General features: G+C 40.4%; 1 protein-coding gene across 4 annotated transcripts in view; it reads left to right on the top strand.

Moving 5' to 3' along the window:
• Positions 1–22294, top strand: part of LOC119031861 (protein turtle homolog B-like) — a 138044-nt gene that overhangs the window by 23273 nt on the left and 92477 nt on the right. For all 4 annotated transcript variants that reach the window (XM_037120620.1, XM_037120622.1, XM_037120621.1 and 1 more), the window contains exon 2: positions 9586–9777. In XM_037120620.1, the coding sequence (XP_036976515.1) occupies positions 9586–9777 (192 nt within the window). The remainder of the gene's footprint in view (positions 1–9585; positions 9778–22294) is intronic.

A 22294-nucleotide genomic window follows, 5' to 3' on the forward strand; every position in this document is an offset into this window, starting at 1 on the left:
GAAACTAGAATGAGTGGATGTTCTGTTTCTCTGGTACACACACAGGAAAACATCAACATATCAAACAAAGCGCATGTATTTTAGTTTCAACGACAATGGCACCATTGTTTTCTATTTGACTTTTGCAAAGTGTGCTGTGTACTCTTGCCTTTGTAGCCACTGCACAAGTTGCCCCAAGATTTAAGCCTCCAGATTTTGGTAGCAGATGGTCCTGGAGTTTAGAGGCCAAGTGACAGTAAGAAGGAGGAAATGTTCCACTACAGTAGACATTATATGTGGATTAGTCTGCTTTTGCTCACAAATGTGTACTAGTAAGCCATGCAAAATGCTTACATGTAGTACAAGGATGGCAGTGTTCTTTAGTATGTTGGTCCAGACTGAAATGTCTCAACAGCTATTGAATAGATCCCAATGACTTCCAAGGTCTCCAGAGGATAAATCCTCCCACTGACTGCGTTTTTGGTTTTAAGAGATTTGTTAGATACAGACATTAATGATCACCGCAGGGTGTGTTGTAATCACGTTGGTGAGCCCATGATATTTCCCCTAGCCCCACAAGCATAGGCGCTGAAATGGCTGAAATATTGTCAAACCTATATAAAGGTTGTAGGAAAATAATGCAGCACAGAAAGGGTTAAATCCTTTCCCACCTCAGCACCGCCTCCCAAATATGTCTTTGAAACAGGTCTGTTTCTTGGCTTAGCTGCCTACTTCGTGGCGGACATTATTTACCGTAAGTCTGGTTTTGGACGTGCCGGCGTGTCCGTTGACTCAGGAGGTGGGCCGCGGAGGCGGGCTAGCAGCTAGCTACACACAAACATCCACAGATTCTGATTCCAGTTTGTTGTCCTCGTGTATCAGGATCACCTCAGACCCGAACAGACTCGTTGCAAGCTCGTTTAGTCTCATTAATCCACAACAGTCTGTTTAGATGCACTGAACGGGACCGAACCGCCAGCAAAATCCTGGTCCAGGTATAAATCTGCTTGTTTCTTAAGGTGTGTTGTGGGCTTGAGCTCTGCAATGATTGTCTCTGGTGCGCACTTGGCTATGGTGTGCAGTGATTGGCTCTGGTGCACACGTGACTATGGTGGCTATGGTTTACAATGCTAGCGGAATTTGTAAAGCATTTATCAATCAGGTTTCATTGTAGTCCTAACAAATCCGACGTTGCACACCCTTAAGCCACACAGACAGAGATTTCTTGCTTTTATAGAGAGATGTAATGCAGTGTGACTGAAGTAAAGTTCAGACATCAGTATTATACAGCTTCCTCGTCTGTCATTAGTGTCATTACCCCACTTAACAACATATACAATTTTTCTCCCCTGGTGTAGTGCTGGGCAGTATACCGGTTCACACCAAATACCAGTGTATATTTTCATTATGATATAAATTTTTAATATACCAGTGTATTTGATTACACACTGTTCGGAACGCTACGCTGCGCCACGAACTGGACCCATTTCAATGTTGCACTTCTAAACAGGCAAGGTGCGACTGCGAGGTGTGGTGAGGGTAAACAGTAGTGCTCTGGTGTTACGTTATAGTGAAGATGACTAGGATAAACACTGCAGTTCATGAATTCATCCGGATGTCAAGATGAACAACTGGAAAGTTGCTGAGATCCAGGAGATGCTAGCTTCTGAAATTGAGGAAAATGTGGAAAACTGCCTGTGTTGCAAAAGAAGAAGTTCCTTGATCCACCCGATATCCTGAGCTGCACTAAAAGTTAATGGGGGTATTCCTGGCTGTGACCCAAGTTTTGTGGAAATCTGTTGAGTAGCTTTTGTGTATTCCTGCCAACAAACCAACCAACCAACACATGGACACGGGTGTAAACATAACCTCCTAACATGCTACACTAAGATGGTGAACATGACAAACTGTATTCCTCCTCTGAAACATTAGCTTTCGAAGTTTCATTGTGAGCACTTCAGCACACAGATAAGCCATGAGCATGTAGACTAAAGTGGAGTCTTGTTACTGTTACCGACATGAGTGTTATAGACTAAAATGTGGCGAAACAAGATTGAATGAATGATTTGGTCCTCTTGTGACACACATACAAATGCTCACATTTCAAACAAAGTGCGAAGTGGTTGCTGCCATCACAGAGTCTGCATAATTTTAAGCCCCAGAATTTAAGCCTGCAGATTTCACTAGCAGATGGTGATGGGGTTTAGAGGCCAAGCGCCAGTATGAAAGAAGTAACATTTTTCCAAAATACACATTTTCTGTGAGTGAGTCAAGAAATTAGCTCTTGTAAACTAACTCTGCCTGCAAACAGGGTGATCTGGCCGACCTGTTCTGGATTGTTTTGAACTGTGAAAACATGTGTAGTGAGCAATGTATTCCAATAGAAGAAGTGCGGTTGTAGACCTTTATCACATTGTACATCCCATTGGCTTAGTGGGCTGACTGGCAACATTATTAATGCCTCCATTAATTTCACAGGGCTGTCGTTTTATTAGCATCATCACCGAGCTCTACTTTGCACTAAGATACAGGAAGACTGGCAGTGCAGGTGCAAGAGTAATAGGCTGCATGATAATACACTGACCTTGCCATAGTCATCAATAATTTATGTTGTATTGTGTAAAAATCTCATTTATTTTTCATTTTTGTTGGCACTTAGCAGAGTGGGCCAGTTGTCGCTGCTAGACAGTGCCAGGATTGAGCCAGGGGACCAGCTGAGACAGGAACGAGGGAAGCTTGAGTATATTCAGTGTTTTAAGTGCCAACACACAGTCTCAGCTGAAATAGTATTCTAGAGTGTGTCGTGTGTGGCGATGTGTCATACTTGTATTGTTTATTTATTGCACTACTGAATTTGCATTAACGGTCTCGTTTGTCACCTTGAATAAATACAGGAATGTGGTTTTCTGCAAAGCTCTAATGTGAAAATAGGTCTGTCTGTTCTGTTGCACAGGATTATACTGTCACACATCTTCTGTTATATTGTCATATATCAGAGGAGAACAGTTTATCTTTGACACAAAGGGACCTTGAAACAAATGTCACTAACAGACCTACAGACTTACAGTACTGGAGCATTATGAAACAGATGCACCTATCAAAGTGTCATATTCATATGTTCTCTGTTTTCTTTGCAGTAGCTTTGGCAGTAAATACTTGTGTAAACTACATGTTTCTTAATAGACAATCAGACAACTTTTGATTGGTGTTGATTTTAAAGACATCCGCAATCTACTTTTCAAATTAAATGTAGAGATGGAGATATTTATTATCCTGCTCCATGCTACATGAACAGTAGAGTGATGTAGCCAACTAGATGGCGAATATGATCGGACAACTCACTTCCTGTGGCTTTTCCTTGGCTGACATATAATAATATGAATAATGCAATGTGATTTTATAGTTATGGCACTTGAGGAGCTTTGGCATAAAAAAGAAAAAAACACAAATAAGAATGCAATACAGATTGTGCATTGTGATTGCATTTAAATTCAACATAATATTTTGTTTTGGGTAGATCCTCCACCCCTATATCAATATTATTTTATATCTGAAACAGTTTGTTTTAAAGTAAAACGTATAGAGCAAGTTCAAACAGGAAGACAGTTAGCCTTCTAATGTCCTTCTTGCAGTGTCCTCTCAGGTGTTACCCAGTGATCTGCTGGACTAAGTCCAGAGCTTTTCTGTCAACCAATGATCTTCCTAGCTGATGGAACATAGCCTCATGTCTTCTCTGTCATTGCAGTTTATGCCTCTCTGCTTTCATCATGGTTCTGCTGCAAACTGGGAATGTGGTAGTGTCCTCTTCCCTTACTATGATTATTATTGCCTGAAACTGCATCAGCCTTTCCTAAAATACTGCTATCAGACTAAAAACTGCTGTTATTTTCTTGTTAAAATAAGTGTTAAATAGCTCTATGTTCCAACAGTAATCACTGTAATGGAGTATTTGGTCAGTTACCCATTTCTCTTCTCCCCCTGCTCATGTAGTAAAAGAGAAAATAAATTTTCTGGTTCCCCTGCCTGCTTTATCCAGGACAAAGAACTTTATAGAGGTGGTTCAACTTTGCTTTGAGAACCAGCAGAGAGCAGCTAAAACTACAACAATGCTAACAGCAGTTTTGAAATATAGTAAAAATGAATTCCCCATGTTTGCATCTATTAATAAACACTGAACCGGATGATGCAGTATTATTTTTCTTTTCAAAAGCAATAATATGAAATGCACTTAAAAAAAATCCCATTAGTATGAGCACTTTGGCTGTTAAAAGTGTGGGACAGTTGACCTTGAATGCCTTCAAATGCAGCATCTGTTGCCGCATGAATGTTTTGTATATTTGCAGTGTCGATGGTTAAATTCCTTTTTAAATAGCAGAACTTGCACAGAAACGGAACAGTGATGGACTGTGGCACTTGGATCTTAGAAACCACTAGCACCGCTGTGGCCCTCTTCACACTAACTCCACATTAGACAATTGTGTTCTTTGGTCAGGTGATGTGAGCATTGTGTCTCAAAGCTGAAATTAAACGTTTGCCTCATTCAGAGGTAACTGCAGTCCTTGAGGAAGGATGTAGCCTACGCAGACTTGAAGCAGCTACTTTTCCTTTTATCAGTCAAGTAAATTATACACTTCTTTTTTCTTACAATTAAAACTCAGTCCCACGACTAGTTGTAGGTTCACTAGACAATGTTGGCAAGAAATAAAAAAAAAAAGCTTCTGAATTTTGCAAAGCCAAATAAACTGTCAACCAAGGCAGAAGCACTATTCTGAACTCATGACCCTCTGATGACAGCAACTGACATTTTTGCCTTGTTGTCACAGTCAGATAGTTTATAGCTGTATACAGTAGAACACAGGGGCACAACTCTATTGACAGCAGTGTTGATACCTGTGCATAAGTGCGCCAATCCACCAGTTCTTCTGCATATTTCCAATTTTTACATTGAGATCCTGAGTGCAAACAGTGGCAACTGAAAAACTGACAGAGATGGAAAACAGAAAGAAGCACAAATTCCATATTTCCATAATTCTTTTCACATGGTATTTGTTTGTTTAATGTTCATTTTCTTCTTCTTCCTCTGCAATTGTTTAAAAGAACCTGACCAGAGAATTCACTTCAACAGCTGTTTATCCTAATGTACTGAAATCCTAATAATCACAGGGTAGCAGTGGAATTAAATGATATTCTGGGAATTCTGATAAGATTTCTGCAAACCTGACTTATGGGGTTAGGGTTATTAATATAGGGAAATGATATTGCTGCGGAATATATTTTCAACCTGATGGTGATCTTACACAAGTCTAAGTTCTACGGGAAATAATCACAAATACACAGCAAACATGAACTCCTCATTCACCTTGCTGACATTCCTAATACTATTCATGCGTGGATGTGTTTGTGTTTGTGTGAGCGCACCTTGGTGGTTATACCTTGCGATGGTGCCCTCCCCTGGGTCTTTGATTGTAAATGAGCTGAACTCTTATAGGTGTGCAGAAGATGAGCACATCGGCTCTGCTTCTCCTCTCTGCGTCTCTTTGCTCCCTCTCCGTCTCATGAGTTATAAACAGTGAAGTCATACCTTCCAGCGGGCCTGTTTTTCTGCTATCTGCCATGATGTCACCGGCAGCCAATCAACATGTAGCGCCGCTTGAGGTAGTACGTGTGCATGTGTGTGAGTGAGGGGATGGGGATGGGGGGGGGGGGGTTACCACTGGGAAAAGCACACTTGCTCGGTTATTATCTGCTTCTGCCGGCGAGCATGAGAGCACGCACACACATCAAATCACGATTCCAAAGGCTTCTTCTGCTACACGCTGCCTCTCAGTGATGTAATATACTCTGTATACTGTACACCACATAGGGATGCTGTATACTGTATAGTGTGGCAATTATAGTCCTGTCATGGTAATGATGTATTCTGAGATATTCCATATTGTTCTTAGTATTTAACAAGGCGATTGCAGTGTTGTGTTGCATGCTGTTCCTCTCAGCCCTGGTTTGGGGAAACCCAGCTCTCCTGGTATTTGTTGATTTACATTTCACTTTGAATCTGTGTTGTTTTTTAATTCCATAAGGCTGGCATTCACAATTAGGCCTAATTATAAGATAAATGTCTTCTGTTTAATGTAAAACCTTGATAATTAGTTTCTTTTCACATTGACCTCAGTTCAAGGTGACTGTGGAGGCCTTTCATGCTTTCCTACAACAGCCTTAATATGCGTTTGAAAGCTCAGGTTGTCAGTGCAAGATGGATACACAATGAGCACATCCAGTGAAATATCCAGTGCCGGGACTGAAGCTGAGCAGAATGTCATCCTTTGATTGTTTTGTGCTATAAGCAAGCTGTTTTTCCGACCATTTTCTTGCTGTGACACACAGCACCTCTGCTGAAGGAAATGTAGACTAAGATAGCTCGGAGCATCACCGCCTTACTATCCCATTCTGCTTTCAGTGATTGTTGTGTTTGCCTTCCTCCTACTGTTTGTGTGTTAGTGCACTACTTTTTTTTTTACCAGCTGAATTTATGTCAAGCAAGTCTACATTTGAAATATTTTTTTATTACATATGTTTATTTAATTCTGTCAACTGTAACTTTTTGAGCAGCAAGTTTTTCTTATTTAGCTTATTTATTGAATAAGATTAAAAAACCCTCTTTATTTAGCCTGCTACGAATTCTGCACACAACTCATATGCTGCAATCTAAGTGAAAAATGTGTCCCCAAATTCATTATTTTCATTCACTCCGAGTGAGGTTATGGACTTCTTTTCACTGTTTCAGGTTCCATCTGTGTGCTGCAGTAAAAAGACACGGCTAATTGAGGGTTTGGTTAGTTATTATTTAATTATTTATGAAATCACCACTTGTCTGCCATTGTGTCCCAGCTGTAGCATTATTAAATATTTGCAAGTCAATACTGAACCATCTTGCTCTGATAATCTGAAGAACAGCGAGTGAAAGAATGACCAAGTAAGTTTGATTAGTCTGCTCTCTTATGTATTATTGCCTATATTACATATTTAATGCTGTTTATCAGTTACCATATAAAGGAGGAGCCATTGATTCTTGTGGCAGTAGGGACGGTCGATGGTCGATGTCTGTAATTTAACTGTTCAGTGCCAGAAGGTTGAAACGCACCTAGCTGACTAGCTAACCTAAGAAAATGCAGCAGGGTGACTGAAAGAAACACACTAGCAGCAGCGACCACCACTATAAGTGTCTTTGGTTCGTCTAACTGGGCAGGTGTAATTAGAATATAAAAATGGGACATGGAAACACGACATTGAGCAACAACAAACATCTTGTCATTTTCTCTGGTGGGGGCCTGATAAATCACGATGTTACGATGGTACAGGGCTCGGCAGTCGATGACTGTCAGCCATCGGCTCAACCCTATGTAGCAGTGCAGATAAATAAGGCTGATCGAGACAACCAGATTGGTTGACGAGAAGTTTGGCTACTGCTGCGGTATTCCATGCTGTTGCTGCACTACCATCATTTGACATATTGACTGCGTTAGTGAGTGGTGACCACAGTGAGCAGAGGGCTCGCAGTGGAAATGTTGAGATGTGTCCTATTAGTCCAAGTAGATGATGACGGAGCTCTTTTCAAACTTGGTTCATGTTGCGTTAACTCTCAAGAATATCCACTGGCCACCGGTCTCAGTTCCTACTCCTCAGCACTCAGTATGGTTTCACGGTTTGTTGCTGTTTCACTGACTCACACTCATTATGATATGCTTTGCTACAGAATATAACACCAAGCCAAGTCATTCGTCCTTGCCATGGTTGTTTGCAGATGTAACAGATTAAGTCCTGTTGGTTCCCCTTACACTGTTTGCTCTCACTAATGAGAGGCGGTGCAGGCAGTAGGCCATCATCTGTGTACAGAAGTAGCTCGCTGCCTTCCTGCTTCCTTACAGGCCACAGAGGAACGAGCAGTGAGTACATCTGATTAGCTGTATCGACTGGTAAAATGCTACCACACCGGGTTTCCGCTCATAAAGCCCAACTACATAGTAATTAGCCTGGGATCGATGTGGCCATTCAGCAGCTAGCCCACAGACAACTGTTTCACTGGGATTGCTCCGTCGCGGTGCTAATGTAGGGGATTCTTTTTGTGAAAGGTTGAAGGTCCAGGTATTATTAAGCATCAGGTGCATTACTGTCACATTACGCCTTTCATGTTTCTGTCTGCCCACATTCTGTCAGACAAATTAGATGAAAAAGATTCTGTTGAGATAAATCACGTTCATGTGTCTGCAAGTGTCGTTAATCTTGCTTCCCCCCCACCCATTGGCCTTGGCTCTGTATTGGATTTGTCACAGGCAGTCTTTGCTGTCCTGAGTGATGGAACTTGTAGCTTAGAACATGTTTGTGTTATCAGGCTTAAACACTCACTTCCTGGGTGAAACTCTATTGCCTTCTAAAGACCCTCTTTCTATATTTCTTTCTAATCTGAACCATCTCTTATATGCACTTTGGCTTTTCTGTCAAACTAGTGCAATCATCTTACCCAGCGCCTATGTTGTTTACTTCAAATTGACTTATTCCACAATAGCTTAAAGATCAGAGAAACAGGCCTGTCAATGAAAGGTGAGGCCAGCACAGGCTCAAAAAATATAAACCTGGATGTGAACAGGTATTTTCTTTTCCTATGCTTCAAATACTAGACTGCTGACGAGTCCCCACAATGAACATTCTGCAAAAATGCTTGTTAGTTAAATGATAAGTTGCATTAACACAGTTATAACAGTTTATTAAAGATTTAATATTATTAGTTTCTAAAAATTACAATACATTTGTTGTATGTTTTGTCGAGTTTTGTACATTATGTCAAAAGAAATGTTCGAGTCGTGACAGATTAAATTCCTCAGCAATGATGGCTGATAATGGTGTATTCACAACCAGCAGGATTATTTGCGTTGTATTCACCAGATGACTTCACTGCACATTAGCCATTAGCTACCCAGCTGCCTCTCACTAAACTCAGCACTCACCAGACAGTGAGTGAAGATTTTTTGTGAGTGAACGTTCCTTCCATCTGTTAGTGGCTCCAGATCTGAGTAGTAGAATCTCTGTCCGGGCTTCCTCACACGACTCTCAGCAAATGTCGAGCGGCAGAAATGACATATTATGCATTTAAATGTAAATCTGAAAGAAAACTGTGGCAAAGCTAGCCTGGCTCTGTCCAAAAGTAACGAAAAAATTGCCTACCAGCTTCTTTAAAACTCATTTATTAACAAAAATGAATATACCAAAAAAAAATGTAAAACCAAGAAACAGTTGGCTAACTGTTACACCTTGTTTCCTGTATTTATGCTGATTTCTAACTTCAGATTTAGGGGACCGACATGTGCAAAGTCATGTCTATCTTCTCATATATTGCCAAAAAGCCTATTTTTTCTACAGTGTCAAACTAGTTTTTGAGCAAAAAGACTTACTGACTAACTTACTGTACAGACACAAATGTGACCGCTGAATATGTGAAGATTCAAAAATGTGAACGCAGTTGTTTTTTCTTTACACTGTAACTTGCAGCTCGAGTGTGCAGGCTTCACATGACCTTGTAGCTGTGTTGCTGACCCGGCTTTGTTGTTCTCCCAGGTGCCCACGGAGTGCGAGAGGAGCCCCAGTTTGTGACGGCACGTGCAGGAGAGAACGTCATCCTGGGATGCGACGTGTCCCACCCCCTGAACGGCCAGCCCTACGTGGTGGAGTGGTTCAAGTATGGAATGCCCATCCCCTTTTTCATCAACTTTCGCTTCTACCCTCCTCATGTGGACCCGGAATACGCCGGTAAGATGGTGAAAACTGTCATTTTCAGAGTTAAACACAGTCTGCCCTCTCTGTATGAAAATGTGATGCCTGCCGAATATCAGTGATACCACAGCCATGCACACACCCCTGCCCTGCGGTACACATGTACTGTACATCACTGCAGGAGGGAGAGAAGTTAAACCACTGGTGGTGCCCTTAAACAGATGTTTTAGTTGATAACAACACTCTCAGAGTCCCCCTCAAGAAAAATGTTTTTACTTATAGTTACTTTGAAGAGTTTGACACTAGAGGACTGAAAAATGAATGTTTCAACTAGTAAGTCAACAACACTTAAATTTAAAGCCTCCACTACAGAAAAAGGGATTTTAAATTAGGTATTTCAACAATTCCTATTCAAAGCAGAGCGTTTTTAATCTTAAAATGTTCAGCTGTCCTAACTAATAAAATGGCACAAAAGCCATGTTTACTTATTAGTGTATAGCTAAATGACATGTATTTTCGTCATGGTATTTGTCTTGGTGAAACCGCGGTAAAAATGCCTAGCAGAGCATCAAACTGAGTCAGTTCCAGCTAGATTATAGAATCACCACCTTGCAGCCGCTTTGTCTTCCACTGTCTGTTTTGTTAAATGGATTTAAACAAAGACATTAAACCATCACCTTCCTGACAGTGCTGTCTTTGATCAGTGGAGTGCTTACCAGTGTGGAATGTAATAAATATGTTTACTAACTAATGTCGACAGCTTTAATGAGATGACATTTCATTTGGAGGCAGCAGCTCTTTCCACCTCAGATTATTTATGTGTTGTGCTCAAGGTGAAGTTTGCCGGGGAGGTGAGAGGGATTTTCCCCTTGCCTGCTTTTGATTTCCTTCCCTCTGATCATTAAATTTCAGAAATAATCCCCCCGTCTGGTGTGTGTTTGATTCAAAGAGCTTTTATCATGCATTCATTCATGTCATAATAAATTAAAAGTGAGTTTCCTCAGTGTGAGGAAGAGTGCATGAAGAGTCCACAAACATTTAGGATTATTTAAAGAGTTAAACTACATTTCCCTCCTAAGTGATATACAATTATAATAATTTAATGATGATGAGAGATGATACTGTACTACTATTTTTGTCTTGTGCTTTGATCCACTTAGGCTGAAATACATTTATAGTAGTGATAGCACTCATATATTTACAACCTTGGACAGACATGCAGGCCACTGGAAAATGCAGATATGCTCACACATTAGATACTGGCACTGAAGAATAACACTTATAAGCTATATTTATGTAGCAGTTTTCAAAAACACAAAGTGCTCCATCCTAATTAGAAACATGATGCCATTAACATTGCAGATAATAATAATCTCAACATCTGTTTGAGAAGCAGCTGATTGATGGCCAATGTCTGCATCACATGCATGAAAGGGTTTTTGCTGAAGTGTTCCTTGCATCCGGGCTGCCTGCTAAAGCAGAAAGAAAAACAGACAAAGTAAAAGTTTGAAGCGAAAATACAGAGGCTCTGTATAACCTTTGTGCATCCTCACACACTTTGTCTTCACTGATTAGATCACAACACAAATGCCTGACAGGAATGCCTGCTGAGTTACAGAACCTGCGCTTAGCGTAACAGAATTGTGACCACAGCAGAAAGTACACTGCAAGTTGCACCTTTAAATGTGAGAGTATTCTATCGTAAACCAAACAGTATATATATATATATATATATATATATATATATATATAGTGTACATGTACATACAAATGCTTGTTACTTAGTTCACTTAAACATCATTTTTTGACCACTTGCCCCAGATGTGTGATACCTCTGCTTAGAATATTGAGATAGTGTAACTGGTAGATTCTCCAGGCTAGGTAGTTTCCCTAGAAAAAAAGTTGTCCACTCACCAAATGGTTAACGTTATACCAGCACCAACTAATATAAGGGTAGCACCATTTCAATGCAGATTTTAATGTATTGGGCTGGCCAATTCGGTCCAGTTCTATTCATCAGAGCCTCCCTCCATAGTCAGACAACATGGCACACTCTTTTTTAAGTGAAACCCAAAGTAATCACGGTGTCGATCTTGTTGAATTACAAAAACATAGGACATTTAAAAGTACATTTGATGAGTGATGTTACAGAGTGATGTTCTTTTGCCCTCCTGAACAATTTCCTGCAAAATCTGTCTTTTTGACTACCGAAAGTGACAACATCACAGGCTGAGGAGAGATAACAGGTTTAACAGTTGAATTGATTGAACCAGTATTTACTAAGGTTGTGCTAAATCAGTTTCCAGCTTCGGAAATCGTTTTTGAAAAATATTTTAAATGTTCTAAATGGGATGATGAAGTAGATGTCCCAGTACAGCTAGTCACCTCAATTTGTGGGTTCCTTTTCCGGCAGAGTGAATGAGTCAGTCAGAAAAGTGGGAAGCAGCAAGGCCAACACGGAAGTGAAAAATTAGAGCGGCACCTTCAACACAGAAAGCCAACGTGTGGGTGCACTTCAGTTTCAAAAGCATGTTTTATAAATCTCAACATTTGTGGAAACTGGTAAAATAAAATGTCCACTCTCACAACCATCCATAAGTGGGTGCAGAAACGACCTTAAACCTCGGTTTGCATCATACTTGTCCCCACTTCACCACTCATTAGAGCTGTACATGAGATAAACAGCAAGTACCGCGAAACCTGTGAACCATCATTTGAGTAGTATTAAACGTTTTTAGAGCTTATGTTGAGACAAAGTGTTTCAAAATTCAGAATCAAGTGAAAAGATAATTGACGAGGGTATAATGGCTCCAATGGAAAAAAAAAAAAAAAAGATAAAATGAATCACTCTTCAATGAAATTAAGTGACATGCAAATTAATAACACAATCAATGAAATTCACAAACAACTTTTGGGACCTTCATTGTGGGATTTCAGAATAAACTGAACTTAATTCAGTTCCCCGAATTTTCTTACTCCTTCTATGTCGGTTGTCAAAACTCCAGTTTGTTCTCTCTTTTCTCCCACTGGGCTGCCATGGCCCCCAAGCTCTTTCTCCAAGCCCAAATCTGCTGGCTGAAAAATATACTGTACATGTACAATAACCTGAACAATCAATTTAGGTGTACAGAGAAGTGTGGAAAGTTGTGTGATTTCCTTGTAGCATGGCCTCTTAACTTTAGTGTTTATTACTGATGACAACTTGTGACTTTTCTGGACTTATTTTAACAGGGCTGGTTGAAACACCCACTAGACTCAGCCACAAACACTACAATGCGATTGCAGCATCGATCTGAAAAAAGCCCATTACTGATTTGAACATGTCAGGAAAGTCACTTGAAGCCATTTCGAAGCAGCTGCAGGTCCCAAGATCAACTGTGGTTTGTAAGTTTAAAGTACACGGCACAGTCGTGTCACTGCCGCGATCAAGAAGAAAACACAAACTATCCCCCTGCTGCTGAGAGAGAGCGGGTCAGCGTGGTCAAGAGTCAAGCAAACAAACACTAAAAAAGCAAGTCTGCAACGATTTAGAAGCTGCTGGAAGACAGGTGTCAGTGTCAGCAGTCGAGCCTGTTTTTGCATTGCCATGAGCTGAGAGGCTGCTGTTGCAAGACAGAGGCTTTTGCTCCAGACGAAGCACCTTAAAGCTTGCTGCTGCTATCATACCTACTGGTGGAAGTGCTATGCTGTGGGGCTGTTTTGCTGCCAGTGGATCTGCTGCTGTAAAGAAAGTATAGAGAATAATGAAGATAGTGGATTAGCTCCGAATTCTACATGAACACCTAAAATCGCCAACCAGAAGTTTGGCTCTTGTAAGCAGCTGGGTATTCCAACAGGACAGTGATGCCAAACACACATCAAAAGTGTGGCTAAATCAGGCTACAATTGCAGTTTTGGAATGGCCTTCTGACTTGAACTTGATCAAAAACACGTGGACTGCTGAAGAGACAAGTCTATGCCAGGAAGCCAACAAATTGAATAGAACTTCCAATTCTGTCAAGTGTGCTTGAGAAAGAAGTGGTGAAAAAATTCAGCCAGAGGACTACCAGAAGCTTGTGAATGGCTATCAAAAGCACCTAATTGAGGTGAGGGACATTTAACCAAATTAGAGCTGTCCCAAACAATTATTTTTCAAATGATTCATTTAATGTTACATGACCAAACAAAAGTAACGTAGTAACTGTAACTGTCGTTGGTAACTTATATGAGGAAAAAAATACCGCAGTTGTAGACGGAGCAGCGTCTGTCCTTCCGCCTTTCCTACCGACTCTTTGTCACATTTCTGCCTGAAAAACAGCGTCTGTCACCAGCAAAAACCCTTAACTCACTCAAGTGGTAGTGTTGATAGAAATCACCGCGACTTCAGTGAACTTTCCCCCAGAAAACAGCCTCCGTCCCCGCAAGTGACAGAATCACGCAGCGACCTGTTTACTGATGGCGATTATGTAATAATGTAATTAAGCCTGAAAAACGTAACTCTTTCACTTTCCATGATGTTTATGGGGCCGGGTTCTCAACCACTACACATTATAAATGGTCAGCGGGTTTAGATTTACAGGGGGGACACCTGGGAAACACATCATCATCATGATGCGTACCGTCACGTCTCTTTAGGAGCCGCAGCGCAGCTTTCTGTGTGAGTAACATGGCGGTTTGTCTTTACTCCAGCAGTGCTTCGCTCTGTGTGAAAGACCAATGGTGGAGAATTGACGAACTGCCGCTGCAGCGTTAATGCAGCATCTTTGTGTGAGAGGGGCTATTCTCAGCCTCCGCGAGTACTACCACTTCCTGTTTGGGATGATGCGTCGACGCAGATTATTCATGTCGATTTATGTCATCAATTACGTCAACTACGTCGACGTATCGTCCCAGCCCTAAACCAAACATTAGAATTACTGTAAGTATTTGACCCAGCTGATTTGGTCACATTTTCAGAAGAATGCATTATTGAACCAAACCTCGTGAATGTAAGTAGTATGGTTTGAATATTAATGTGATCTCTGTGTAGTCAGGTATTGGTAGTTGGCTTTGCCACGCAGCTAAGTGATGCTACCTAAATTATGCTGCATACATTCTTCTTTGCATGCAACTAACCATCCTCTCCAGCGTGGCAACACACTCTCTTTTTTCAGCCTAGACTATATCACACCTCCATGTGATGTCAGTGAACATATGGTGTGAGCACCACAATTGTTTCTTTGTTTCTTTCCTATCAAAGAAGCCTGTCGTGCGCCCCCATCTTGGACCTCAGTCCACCACCATTGACCATGTTGTAGTTCCCTTTGCTTAGCCATTTTAATGGAAGTTCTTCTTTGTCCATGCCATGCGTCATGACATCTTGGACCCCAGCCACCATTTTGTCCAGACACACACACACACACACACACACCTGTATCTAGTACATCGTATGTTGTTGTTTTTAATGAAAAGGCTTTTGAACCTACATGCTGTCTATCTAATCATGCACAAGTGAGTGAGTGTCGCCAGCTTCTACTCTGTGAAGAACTCCGTAATCCTTGTGTCTCACTAGCAGTTGATGGTAATGGTTATTAAACTATTTATTAATCAGTTACAAATTCACTGTTAAGTATCTCTTATAAGACTATATTATCTAATTGGCTATCTTTTCCCTTCTTCAAGGATGGTGTCCAGCGGCAATCTAATGTAAATTAGATCTTACTATCAAGGCAGATGAGCGCCACCATTCAGTCCTGTTCTGCTAGAGGTTTCTTTTTTTCTCGCCCCTGACGCCAAGTGCTTGCTCATGTAGGAAATATTGTGTCTCTGTAAATAAATTAATCAAGGAGTATAGGCTAGACCTGCTTAGTTTGGAAAGTGTCGTGACTTTTGTTGTGAATAGGCACTGTACAAATAAGAATTGATTGATTGATTGAATAATATAATTCCTAATTATCTCTGAAAATCATTAGTTATTATCGATAGCCAGATTTACCCCCAAATTCCTATGAATGTTATGTAAAACCTCAACACAACCTAAACAGTGCTTTACATTTCATGTCCACCTCATCATTTCACATACATCTCTATAAAAGGTGTGTGCACCTGGTCTGAAGTCTGCATGAAGTGTGCACATTCTCACAGCGCATTTTCCCTTTCTGAATATCAGTTGTTCTGTGAGAAAAGGCATACATATGTTTTTTGTGCATACACATTGTTTATACATCTGGCCTCAAGTATTTTGCCAACCAAAAAAACAGCTCCAAAATTTAACCCGCTTCTAGAAATCACTCTAGGCTGATTGTAAATGATGTTTTGTGTCAATAATTTATTCCTTGAACGTGTTACAAGGTAAACTGACTACATGTATACTGCACTTTTTTACCTTAATGCACAAAGTGATTTACAATGAAGCTGCCATGCAATTGCTCAAGCACACGAAGAAGGGGCAGTCAGGAATCAAACTGTCAACCTTTTAAACAATTGACAACACACTGTATCACTGAGCCACAGGTTAATTGAAGGTTGGAAATGGTGATATATTGTAAAGACTATATAATAATATTGATTTCAAACATTTAACTGGTTTTGAGAGACATTCTTAGCTTGGTCTCTGTGTTCTTTTAAAACTTGTCTCGGTGTCGTAACATGGTACATTTGACATTTTTCAGTCCCATGAGACACATCACTGGCATTGGCTTTAGGGACGATTCATCTCTTTGTTTCAGAGCTCTGAAATATCTGAAGTTCTGTGGTTTGATGCAGGCAAACAAAACAACCTCCCACTGTGCCTCAGTGTGATCATGATATTACATCATTGAATAAAGTCACAGGTCACAGTGAATGCTGCTGGGATACATAGAGGCTTACATTGTGCCCTGTTAAGATAGAGACGATGTCAAAGGTTAATGTGTCGTGCTGGTCACAGGGTCACTGTTTCCTAGACATCTGTCTGCCCTTGGTCTCAAGCAAGCCGTTGTCTTATTCTGTTATAGAGAGGAAGAGGGACAAAACATCTGTGAGAGAAGAGGGAGACGAGGCAGACCAAATATAAAACATTTCCATGAGAAAGCGCAGAGAGGAGGCATATTGTGGACATAAAGTGATAGTCAGGCAGGAAGAAAGCAATCGAAATTGAAGATTGAACTGGAAATGGGGAGACAGAGAAAGAAATACAGAAATAGCAGAAAGTGGTGCCAGATTACATTGTTGAATGTTGCCTATCACCATGGAAGATCTCCAAGCTGGCCCAGAAGAATGGTGACATTTAAAATTCCTTGCCCCTGCAGACGTTTCCTGAAGCTAATAAATCTGCTTTGCCCTTCTTCTGTCAGAGTTCTGCAGAACAGTTTGGACAATCAAATGACCATTGTTCAGTGGGGTTCATATCTGATGATGGATAATTATGTGTGATCTGTTTATATATGAGAATCTGACTAAGCTTCAGTATATTAGTCACATCTCTTTTGATGGTCATACCTAAACCTACAGCACCTAGGAGCAACCTCATGTGAAGTTGAAAATGTGGACCCAAGGCAAGTCCTCTTATGTTATCACAGTTAACGCCACTCATGAAGAGTGAAGCTCTGTGGCAGACTGCCATGTGTTGACTGCAGGAAGCTGATAGATGAGACAAGAAGTGAAGCTCCACGAACTGAATAGAGCAATATTTGAGGAGCAGCTGGACTTGTGTCAAATTACGTCAATTAATACTGGTCTTGCTGACTTGGTTTTGCTGCCTTAGGGATACTGTTCTTGACACTTTACGTTATTGTATAGACACAGTTCAGGATGGGAAGTTATTTACTGTAAATCACAGCCTAAATTGAACAGGCATTTACTGTAAATGGGAATTTTGATTGCATCATGGTTCATCCTCTGCTGTTAGAGACGCATCAGAAGTACACAAACGGATTATTTAACACTAACCAATATACATTGATGCTCTAAAAGTTTGGGACTATGTTTACTTCACTTGGTTGATGATGATGACATGACTGAATACCAAAAACAATGAGGTTAGTTTTGTGGCTGATTTTTGCAAAAGACTCTGTCGACCTCCTTCTTAAATGCAAAGTATGAAAATTCTGCCATTAGAGGTCTGTAGGAGTCTTTTGATAGTCAAGCAACCACTAAGTAACACTTTTCATCATAACTGAGGCTGGATTGTTGACTCGATTACATATTTCTATGGGTTTGAACATTGTCTGGAACGGATAATTTTAAACATACTGCAGAATTGTGGTTTCCTTCCTTCATTACATAACTGATATATTTAACATCAGATCAGCATCCATCATTCTGCACAGTGAAGCATGAACATTACAATCAAGAAACTAGGAGCAAAAGATCTGTTTCACTAGAAGGGGACATTAAAATAATTTTAGCCACATAGATGTCATAGATGTTAGCAACTGACATGGTGAGCATGGTAAACATGCAGTATACATGCTAAACATCAGTGTACTCAAACTGCACTGCAGCTAGGCACAGCTACTAACATGCTCATATTTATGCATAAAAAATTAAATCTTTTTACATTTTGCATTATTTACCAGTTGGCTGGTTGATGATTATTTTACAATGCACCTAGAGGGAATTCAAACAGTTTACTTTTATTGTTGTTGGTTTGTACTTTTTGTTCATCGATTGGAACTCTGAGCTGGAATACTTATTGCTTTGGCCAAGTGTGTTAGGCCTGTTACATTCCGTATGTGAGCAATGTGTGCTGTGAGGCATGGGGGCAGTGTGAGGGACATCCTTGTGTTGTTCCAAGCAAAACATGTGGGCAAAAAGAAATAAGTGGATGCTGTTTGAAAGGATTAATTACTATTGTGGGGATTTAACTCTGCGTAATTCAACAGTGGAAATGGTGGAGATTGTTTTTGACTTTGCTGAAGTTTGCCCACAGTGGGCTTTGTGTGATAATTACATAATTGCGGTTGAAAGCAGTTAATGAAGAATAAATACAATACAAGGCCAGAGAGAGCAATGAGTGTTCTTTAAAATGCCACCAAACCCCTTTTGTGATTTCTCACCTTGGTCAATTGTAGCTCTTAGTTAGCGGTGCAATTTACATAAAAGCTCTGTCTGTCATTAGGCCTCCACGCCGGCGATAGCTCTAGCTGGAGGCTGGATGTTTTCAGGTTGTTCGTCCATCCATTTGTCCATCCATCTGTCCAATTCATGTGAACACGATATGAAGAATACTTTGAGGGAATTACTTCAAATCTGGCACAACGTCCACTTGGAGTCAGAAATGAATGGAGTACATTTTGGCAGTCAAAGGTCAAGGTCACTGTGACCTCATGGCATAACTTGGAGGAAAATAAACTGACTGATGTAGGGGGCACATTACCATTTCTCATGCTGTGCACTTTCGATCTTTCATGGTTCACTTTACCAGCACAAAGGACAACAGCAGTAACACTTGTAACTTTTATTAATCTAGCTGTACAGCGGTGATTGCCCTTGCAATGACCAACCGACCTTGCCCAAATATTGGCTTGTTTGTGTGGTTATAAACAGAAGGGTGTTTTTGCCCCATTTTTATCCTTGCAAGAGGATTTTGCACTTAGTATGTCTTATGTCTTATGTCTTATGACTTAGTATTTTATTGCTAACATAAATACAAAATGGACTACAGGTAAAAAAATCCCTCAAACTAATTTGTGGTCACTTATGTTCTGATTATTGATTCTGCCTTGGTATGTGGTGTCAACTCTAAAAGCCTTCTCTTTGGCCTTGTTATTGAAGTGCTATGGTTGGAGACGAAACAACAAAAGAGAATGTTGCTTTCAATCTCCAAGTGTTAAAAAGTGAGCACACAGAAGTGAGAGAGAGCTTCTGCAGTGCAGCCATCAAGTTAATGAGAGTGCATATGTGAAAACTGAGTGAGATGGGTAATTATTGGATGTAAAAATGAATAATAGCATACAAGTAAATAGTTATTTTGTGATTGTATTGTAGCTTTGTTTGTGCAGAGTTCTCAGTAAAATATTATGTATGTGCTATCAAATTATAACTATTTTGTGGGCAGGCTAAAATATTTCTTGCAGGAATGTGGCACAAGTATCTCCTTGTGGAGACATAGTGACACAATCTGAAAGAAATTTGGCTGCGTGTTATGTGAAATCTTCCTTTTTACTTTGTCTTAGTTTCAGTGGTGGCATGGGAAATTCTTGTGTCCCGCTGCTGTTGCCAACACACCCTGTGAGTGGGCGCTTGTGTGGCTGGGCAAAAAGGCCAGAAGTCTGTCAACTTGTTTTACGGAGGTTGTGAATCAAGTGAGAACAATTAATAAGGAGGCTTTTGTAGTGGGTAATGGGTCTCTTTTGTTCGAGACAAAGTATGCTAACTGAGAGAGAACTCCACCCCAGCTTGTTCCTCACTACTTTGACATTTTTGTGCGATTTTTTGCTAATCGCTAAAAGTGACGACTAAATGGACAATATTTGACTTCCTGGTGGGTTTAGGTTATTGGTCCAATATTTTAGTATAGTAGTAATAGTTTTGCTCAGTGATTGTCATACATATCGGTGAAACATGCCAGCCAAGTGTTTTTTTGGTTATTTTGTGATAAAAGCGCCCCCTTGAGGCCAAGTTGCACAGAATTTTGCACAGCGCCGTAGGGGCTCATGGTTGAGTAGGGGCTTTTCAAGTGATTCGGACACACCACTATGGAGATATGCACCACTTCCTGTTGTGACTAAAATCTACAGGAAGTTGTTTTTAATAACTTGAGTATTGTTTGGAATATCAAAATTCGTTTGACCACTTTTTGTCAGGATTGTCCACGGATGCTACATGCAAATTTTTGTGTGCATCAGTCAAATGCCCTATGAGGAGAGATCGAAACAGGTGATGTACCACATTTCACGATAGGGTAGGATAAGTATAGGCGGAAATGAGCGTGGCATATATCAGCCGATTCAGCTCAGACACCGTCTTATCATGAGACTCAGCACAACAAATGTTATTGAATGGTTGACGAAGTATATAAGTGTTATTAGCCAAAACGCACTCTCCTTGATCTTAGCACCACCTAGTGGTGAAAATTCAGGACAACAATAGATTATAGCATTTTTTGCCACTTCTGAACAGTTTTCTGCAATGTTCAGACCACCAAAAATGCATTTGTTTCGGCCCAAGAAAAATAATAATAATCCTTACAGTTTCAGTAGGGACCTCGCAGCTCGGGCCCCAATGCCAGAAATGTCTCCTGTTTACAACATCACTTTGCTAGACAGGAAGTAGAAGCAACTTATATTTTGATTTATTTTGTTTTATCCCCGATATTTGACCTGTTATAAGTTAAAGTTAAGTTAAAGTAATCATTACACAGAAACACTGGCACAGTGACTAGTGAAAGCCTCTTGGTGGCCATGATTTATGATGCACATTCAAAGTTACAGAAGATTATAGGCTCCTTTCAGAAGCATTTGAGTGTGCTTGGGCACCAATGAGTTGTGTGTTAGCAGACTTAACAAAAACATTTTATTTATTTATTTTTTTTTACCTCTGCAGGGCTTAATAACAACATACTGACACACTGCTGCTGCTCCCCAGGGTAGAAAAGACAAAGTAATGAGCTAATCGGCATATTCTTTCTAGAGATAATCAATGTAATTTTTCGCATTGGTTTAGTATTCCTTAAATAAAAACAGACGAGGCATAGCATAGCTGTGAATCGGGCTCCATGTAGGCTTCCTCTTCCTTGTTATAGTTCCAAAGATCATCTGCAAGGGCTGGATTGCATGTTGATGACATCATCCATTCTTCAAACGTGAAAGGCTGGCACAAGGACAGTTCTGATGAGAACGTACTCTGCTCAGCCATAGTAAAGCCATCTAAATGACAGCTTTATTGTCTTCGAATTTGACTAAATGTTTTCCAGTGGGGATTCCTGTAAAACTGCTTCTATAATGTAGTCAGCCTGCTCTGACGTCCTGTGCATCTGTGGCATGTGCAGTAACACTTTGTGGGAAGAAAATGATATATTTCTTTAAACTTAAGGAAGAAGGAAAGTGAACATGACATTCCTAAATCATTCTTGGAAGTGCTAATAACTAGTTAAGAGTGGTCATCTCACTGGTATTGAAGAAGTCATTACCAAGCAGATCAAGTAATGTTAGTGACATGGTCATGACTTGAATAAGGATTCATCTAATAGTAGATGATGGAGAAAGTGTGAAAGAGCATTGAAGTATCATGAGAGTTTTAGGGATGCCACTTATTACAGACAGTGGCTGAGTAGAGCGTCAATTAGAAACATGACCAGGGTGCAATTAAATGATTTTTGAATGCACCCTTTCCTTCCCTTTGTTCTCCTCTGTCAAGTGACACCCTGGTAGAGCTGAAACAATTACTTGAGTAACTTGAATAATTTGATTTAAAAAAATGGTCAAAGCAAAATCTCTGCCTCGTGGCTTTGTTTAATTTAAATCACCAGCTTTATGTGGCCTCAGGGTTCATTTTTTCCACACGGACTGTTAATGCGGACACACACCACTACGTTCTGTATTGAGTAGGTGGGATGACGGAGAGCCAAGAAACCGTCTGTTAAAGACAGAGAATGTCCAAAGTTTGGGATCAT

The sequence above is a fragment of the Acanthopagrus latus genome, chromosome 13, assembly GCF_904848185.1.
Source record: "Acanthopagrus latus isolate v.2019 chromosome 13, fAcaLat1.1, whole genome shotgun sequence".
NCBI classification, from domain to species: Eukaryota; Metazoa; Chordata; class Actinopteri; order Spariformes; family Sparidae; genus Acanthopagrus; species Acanthopagrus latus.